Here is a 7,641-nt window from a genome sequence, read left to right as displayed (position 1 = left end):
CCCTTGGTGTAGGCTACTGCTTTTATTTAGCGTGTTCAATTCTTTTTTCCTGCCTCAGTTGCTCATTTTACGTTATTACACATAACTTTACTTAGGGGAGAACGATGTAAGATGAGCCATTTTTTACAGTACAACTGAGGTGTAATGCATCTGAATGTTATTCTATTCATGTTTTCTCTAAATCACCTCAACTGTGCTGTACCTTTCCACTGATTGTTAGGAATGATTCCCTCTTCCTTAAAATGCTGTCACATGATAACATTTGTTTACAGTTTCCTAGAAAAAAGGGGTGGCTCATCTTATCCCTATGTTCAACTTAACCCGTTCTCCATATGGACTTTAATGGACGTGTGAATTCTTTATATTTGTGGATTTGCTGAGTTAATACTAATGTCTGGTGAAAATCTCATGTGAATAGCCTCATTGGAAATATATTTATTTCCCCCACTGTATATTCAAGTTGGTAACTGTCAACAAACTAAAACACAGGTCAAATTCAATTTATGAACCAAGCAACTTAGCTTTCTTTTGGGTAGGGAGGTTGCTTTTATTTAGGTTGGACAGAGATGTTAGAAAGGAAATGACTGCGAGAGAGACCAGGAACTGATGGCGGGTGGGATCCAAATCTGAGTTCCGAATTACTTTAGTCCTTACAGGGTTGGGATGCTACCTCCTGTGCCACAGCTCCCCCAGATGGTAAAGCATAACCCTTCAGCTGTTGTGTTATGTACAATGGCAGATTTGAAACTCCCATTCTTCTTTTATCTCTTAAATGTATGATAATTTCATATATTTTTCGGAACAATTTACACAATTAAATCTTGTTTTAACAATAGGAACATTTGTAACTCTGTTACCATGACATATATGTTTCAGTCTTAGAAGTGCGTAAAAACTTGTCACAGTCACAAACTCTTTGGTCATATCATAGGAAACAGGTATAGAAACACTCTTAATTTTGTTAATTTTCTGTAACTCTGTTACTGATCACTTTCTGGCTTTGAAATCATATAAAGATTTAATTTCACCAAACCATTTTGTGTTACCATTTAAGTACATGTAGGCACATAAAAACCGACATATTGTTCTTAAATGTTGGTTCATTGATATTGCTGAGTGGCACCAAAAAAATCTAGTGGAGGTGTTACCGCATGATCTTCCGTAGCTGTATTAACATTGTTATGGACATGAGATGACATGAAATGACATGAGACGGGACTGAAATGATAGCTTAGTTTTATTTATCCATTTTCACAGGACACAAAATGAGCTTGCAATGGATGGACGGTGGTGTCTATCAACAGCAGTCTGCAGATAGGGGCGGAACCGCTGTCTCCTTAAGCAGCTGCCAGAGAAGCATAGACAGGTCACAGGAATCCTTTCTCTTTTATCTCTATCTCTCTCTCTCTCTCTTTCTCTTTCTGTGTATGTGTGTGAGTGTTTGTGGTAAGCAAGTGAGAAGTAGGCAGGCATGTTTATGATTGGCAAGTTTAATGTATGGTTAAAGTAAAGTTGGTGAAACTGTATGTCAGGTAGCCTACCTCCAATTTCCAGTGCATCCTTTACAATCTCCTTTGTTACGTGCTCCAGCTGATCAGCAGTCAGTTTGATAGAGATCTCAACCTCTGTGCCCTTCAGAGATGACAATACATTTGTGTTTGAACTTATACTCTCTTATTCTCCACACACACACACACACACACTCACATGGACCTGGGGATCCTCCTCCAGCGGTAGTGGCTGAACTGACGTTTCCTCAGGTGTTTTGTCCTCTGAACGGGGGCCCTTTCCCTTTAACTGCAGAGACAATGAACAGAGAGCAATACAACCATCACCAATCAAAACACAGTAGAAAGCAGTGGGGTGTACTACGAATCTCGATTAGTGGGTTAGCGACGTTATATATAATACCTCCATGGTTAGCGAGGTATGTTGCGCTCAAAGCCAGGCTATGCTGTGACACGAAAGTGAATCTGTTTTAGTGTCGCTATATCACCATGGTATCGTATGCTGTCAACCAAACCTGGGGCCTGTACTACGAAGCGGGGTTACTGGCTTATCTGGGTAACTTCGAGAGTAACTTGATCACGTGTGGCGTAACTTCCCGATTAACCCGTACTACGGAAGGTGGATAGGTTTTAACCGAGGTATGCTGCCGTGGCAATTTACGCTGCATCTCAAACCTGCTCCGAGCAGGTTATGTTCTTGGTTAACCCGAGGTTTCCGTTAACCACACCCTTTATAAGTAGGGCCTACCACCCCTCCACTAACAATTTCTCCCGAGACATGTCGGCGTACCTGGATGATCTAGACATTGGAGCGCAAATCGTGAGGGACTCTCTTCGCAGGGCGAGGGGTTTTAGAGACCGCCAGAAAATATATATAGCCTACCCGGACGATATTCTCTATGAAGATATTGTCAGCCAAGGGAATTCGTTATCTTTGTCAGATGATCTAGAAAGACGTCTCATAGCAATGCCCGTACGTGGACATTCATGTAGGCCTATTCATCGCGGTGATGCAAGAATACTGTATGTCCGAAAATAAATCGGACATAGGCATAGAGTATGCTGAAAATCTGAGCAAGAATAGCCACAATTTTAACAAACTTGTTGAATTGAATGTTACTGTACCCTGCACATAAAGGCTACACATTTCCACAGCACCAGAATCCGACCGAATGCCTCCCTCAATCCCCTCCATAATCGGCCTTCCACTTCAACTCTTCTGCTAGTGTAAACACGCTGGTGCCTTTCCTCCTACAGTAGTGTTCAAAGACACCTTTTTCTTGTTAGCTGTAAAACAGAGGCCAAGGCTATAAGCTAGGCCTACATGTTTTCATAATTAAGAAATATTAATGCAAGCTATAACTATATAAACCTACTATTCTGAATAATGTTTTTGTGTTTCATTTTCACCTGTTGCCATGTGCGTTTGGCAATGGTGTTGCATCTGAAATGTTCACAGGATTAGGCATACACTAAATCAGTCAATGGGGGCTACTTAAACATTACATTATCCTTATTACTGTAATCTATATGCCCACTTCTGAATTCGGTTGCATCTGTAGGCCTTTCTATGAACTCAAAATAGGCTATTTAATTATTTCAACTCATTTCAGACATTCCGCAAGCTACTAATCCTCCGTAACACATATTTGAAGAACATGTGGGAATAAATTGAATTTCCCCTGGGGATCAATAAAGTATCTATCTATCTATCTAAAACTTTACTTTTAGGCATTTAGGCTACCCGATCTGCAAATACGTTGCCAACAGCCTTGCTTTGTTCACTGCCGACGTTTTTCGTAGAGTGGGTTTTAATTCCTCATAACTTGTCATAATAATTCATCCGTAAAATAAGATGATCGCGTCATCATTGAAAGTGGTGACTTGCGCTGCAACCCGCCCCTTTTATGTGAACGCGCACAAACTCCAATGAGGTTAACCCCGGCTCAACAAATCAACTTCATAATCAGCGTCGTAGTACCGATTAACACCACTTAAGATAACCAGGTTTTGTCAACCTGGTTTAACAAAGTAACCCTGGGTTACATCTGGGTATGTTAAGCTCCGTTCGTAGTACAGGCCCCTGGTCGGGAGGAGGTTATGTGACAAGTTATAGCTCAAATCGTGTAATCTACCGCACACTGACCAATCAATTGTCTTAAAAACGAAGTTATCTCACGTGTAGGATTCTGTCATATATCTTACAGGTGGAGCTCCGCCTCTACTAACATTTTGGGTCTCGAATGCGCTTTAATAGTGCTGTGCGTGCAAATATCCAACTATGGACGTGCATACCATACAACAACAGATGACAATTGATTTATTTGATGTTATAGGTTAGACACAAAAATGACCGCAGTTTAGATTAAGCTATCGCTCATGAATGCGGAAGTAATTGTTTTTAAATAGAGGCGGTCTTGTGCGTCTCCACGTTACACGATTGGCCAAAATCATCCCAACACCGAGAACGCGCACAGATCTGAGCTGAAAGCCTAGTTTGACTAATATATCACATAACGGCAATCGTAGTATCACTTAAGTATACCCCTGAGTCAAGGCTTTGTCAAGCCTCGATATGTCTACATAGCCTAGATATGTCTAACGTGCTTCGTAGTATACCCCACAGGTCCAGTCCGTAAAGGGTAAGGCACCACCACACCACCACACAACACAAAATCAGCAAGATAGTCATGAGTCATTCAGTCTCAATGACAGGAGTCAGATTGGAGATAGATGAGAGTACAACCAATCTTTCATCCTATCAGGGTGGAACTGCTGCTTTTTGTCACATATTCTAGATATATAGAGTATATATATATATGGGTAGTATATAGATGGTATAGATATATAGTATATCGTATAGATGGGCAATGTAGCATTAGAAACTGAGCAAGTACTCCCATTTACAGAAACAGAGCCAATCAGAACACATGACATTTGCCCAAGCCAACACAAAGTGGACATGATTATCTATGGACATCGCCAGGTGGGAAGTATGATGGTGTAATTTAAAATGTAAATGTAAATCATGTTTCTCGGCCAAGTATACTTGCGTATACAAGGAATTTGGTCTCTGCATTTATCCCATCCTTGAATTAGTGAACACACAGAGCACACAGTAAACACACAGTGAGGTGAAGCACACACTAACCCAGAGCAGTGAGCTGCCTTACTACAGCAGCGCTCAGGGAGCAGTGAGAGGTTAGGTGCCTTGCTCAAGGGTACTTCGGCCGTTCCTACTGGTCGGGGATCGAACCGGCAACCCTCCGGTTACAAGCCCAAAGCCCTAACCAGTAGGCCACGACTGCCTCTCTAAGGACTTCTATGGCTCCTATTTTCTGAAGTTAGGCCATACATACAGCGATAACATCATTAATCTATCCATCAAGTAGAAGAGTTTTCCTAATATCACAGTATCTCTATACCTCTATGCTTTACTTTAGGGGAGAGGAGTGACCAGTGCTTTGCATGTGGAAACACAGCAATGGAGCACATGGTCTGTGTGTGTGCACACATGCTGAGAGATGTATGTGTTTGTGTAAGCTTACAAAGTGCCCACATAAATTACATGGGCACTCCATTAGGGAATAACATGTCAAGATGCCTTGACCTGTGAGAGATAAAGGTGAGAGCTACTGTAAGCCTCTCCCTTTTTCCTCTGCCCTACACCTCCACTGTGGGGACTCTGGTCGTTACCCGCATCTCCTCCATCTGTTGGGGGCTGAAGAAGGTGATATGACCCTCGGCTTGCTCGACCAGCAGGAGCACAGCACACACCAGCAGCAGGCATCCCAACACCGCACCACGCATCTTTACTGTTCCTGTAGCTAAATACACACACACACACACACACACACCACATGCTTACATATATACTAAATGCAAATTAATGAATACATACATAAACACACAAAATAAAAATACAACATACAGGCATACACTAATAGTTTTGAACATATTATGAACTTACAGATGGAAGAGGACCGTGCAGAGAGAATAGAATTGTTACACATGAAATGTTGTACATGAAATTCTCCAGGCAGACAGGGACACAGTGTCATGAGATAAAACATGTCTTCACAAACGAGGTCAACCAACTGACAGCATGAAGAAGACACAGAGAGAAAGCAAGAAAAACACAAGAAGAGGAACAAACAAACGATCACTGGAGAAAGGATGTAAGGACAAACGGCGTCCAAAAGAGAGAGACGTGGCGGGGGGTCCATTCTCACCTGTCGTAGGTGTGCACTGAAAACTTGGTTGATCCTCTGTGTCAAGATCAGCTGCGTGGGGGTGGCTTTCTGGCTCAGGGCAGTTTCTCCTGGGGATTTATAGAGGCAGAATCCTCATGGCAATCCGGAGCTGTCCGTCCCTGACGTTGCGTTCCCAAAGCTCCGCACAACCCCCTTCCTTCAACTCGTAGAAACAGACATATTCCAGGAATTTGGTCTTTTGGGTTATTGCCCCTTTTGGGTTATTGCCATTTGCTATACTTGAGATAAGATATTTGAGGCACAGAAGGCGATTTGAAGACACTTGAGCTGCCCTTGAGCTGATTAAAATAGGTTGTTGGGACATTATATAAGCCTTTTACTGGATAGATTTCATGAGAAATATGCTGGTTTGTTTTGACTGTTTTGATGTTTTGATTATGCCTGTTAATCTTAGACTAAATGAGAATGTCAATGAAGATATTCATTGAAAATAAGTTTTAACATTAGGTTTAGTATAGGAAAATGGTCCATAGTTTTACTATGATGACAGTTCCTCAGAAACACTTATGATATCTACTGTAATACTTATTTTTGATGTTTAATAGTAATATGCATTTGATTGTTTTGTTTATGGTTGTTTCTTTTTTGTCTTCTTGCATCACACTTGCAGTTGCTGCACTCAATGTGTCATGCCATTTGCAAAATGGTAATGACAAGAAATTAAAATGAAATGGAATCTTAATCCTGATCAGAACTTAAAGAGACGTGTGTGGGAGTAGTGCCAAGTCTACTACTGACAAGAAAAACACATTCTCTCAAAAGCAAAGCAGTCTCACTTGGTGAAGTCATCTAGGAGATGCACTAACAATAGCAACAAAAACAAGATGCACTCAGACACAGGCCCTGCAAAGTTGTTAGATGTCTGGGGAGTTTGAGACTGTTTTAATCAACAGCTTACACATATTGATGCCATCATTACCAAAAAGGATGGTAAGGATTTTACCCAACACATGTTTTGAGAGAGAGAAAGAGCGAGAGAGCAAGAAAGTGTGTGTGTGCGTGTGTGTGCGTGCGTGTGTGTGTGTGTGTGTGTGTGTTAAAAGGGAACCATCTGTTCACCAATACTCAAACACAGTATTGGAGTGTACGTTCTGTATGTGTGCGTACATGTGCATGCATTGAGAGGTGTGTTTGCAAACTTAGATTAGAATTTGGATCCTCTCATATTGTATCCTGACAACAAAGATGTTTACAACACCAGACAGGAGATTAAGACATCATGCTCTCCAAAGCAATACATGCATTTCTCAGTGGAAACTATCTCAGACATCTCTCACACATATGCTCCTGTCATAACACTTCAGATATATCCTGCATTGGAGAGTTTGGATACCGGAAAGTCTGTTATTCAGTAATCAGTGGAAGGGAGTGGGCAACTTGTAGCAGCCATCAGATGATCTTGCACCAATTTGTTTGCTTCTACAAATATTTTTAAGTGTGTAGGCCAGGGGTCTCCAACAGGTAGCTTGTGAGCTACCAGTGCCTCCCCACCTGTTTCTGAGTAGGCTTGCTCTCCAAAAGGTTCAAGGAAAATGTTTGTAAATTTGATAACAGTCATTTGGTAAACCTGTTAAAATTCCCATAATATCAAATTCACAGTCTACAAACAAAGAGGGTAAAGGAGTTGAGAAGAGCCTTAAAACGCAAAAACTTATTCAGCTGTTGGGTAGCTCTCGGAGGGAAAAAGGTTGAAGACAAAACTGAGATGTAGTGTGTTAAGCTGGCAAAAATTATATTTAGGAACATAAAAAAAATGAACAATATGGACACACTGTGCTAAAAAAGCAAAAAGGACAGTTATAGTGAGCCTGCATATGATGATGTGTTTTCTAGAGATGGAGATGGAGAACCTATTTGAA

At 41.3% G+C, this 7,641-nt stretch overlaps 1 protein-coding gene across 1 annotated transcript; it reads right to left on the bottom strand.

Annotated features, from left to right (window-relative positions):
* Nucleotides 1-1,219: 1,219 nt before the first annotated feature.
* Nucleotides 1,220-5,848, bottom strand: mlnl (motilin-like). Its single transcript, XM_042060315.1, has 5 exons — nucleotides 5,741-5,848; nucleotides 5,205-5,335; nucleotides 1,708-1,797; nucleotides 1,542-1,632; nucleotides 1,220-1,345 (listed from the first exon to the last, which is right to left on the bottom strand). Exons 2-5 carry the CDS (start codon nucleotides 5,316-5,318, stop codon nucleotides 1,338-1,340), a joined length of 303 nt encoding a protein of 100 aa, XP_041916249.1. The 5' UTR covers nucleotides 5,319-5,335; nucleotides 5,741-5,848; the 3' UTR covers nucleotides 1,220-1,337.
* Between the last annotated feature and the right edge of the window lie 1,793 nt (nucleotides 5,849-7,641).

The sequence above is a fragment of the Alosa sapidissima genome, chromosome 13 (assembly GCF_018492685.1).
Source record: "Alosa sapidissima isolate fAloSap1 chromosome 13, fAloSap1.pri, whole genome shotgun sequence".
Lineage (NCBI taxonomy): Eukaryota > Metazoa > Chordata > Actinopteri > Clupeiformes > Clupeidae > Alosa > Alosa sapidissima.
Note: the sequence above shows the minus strand (reverse complement) of the source record. Positions and strands in the feature narration are given on the sequence as shown.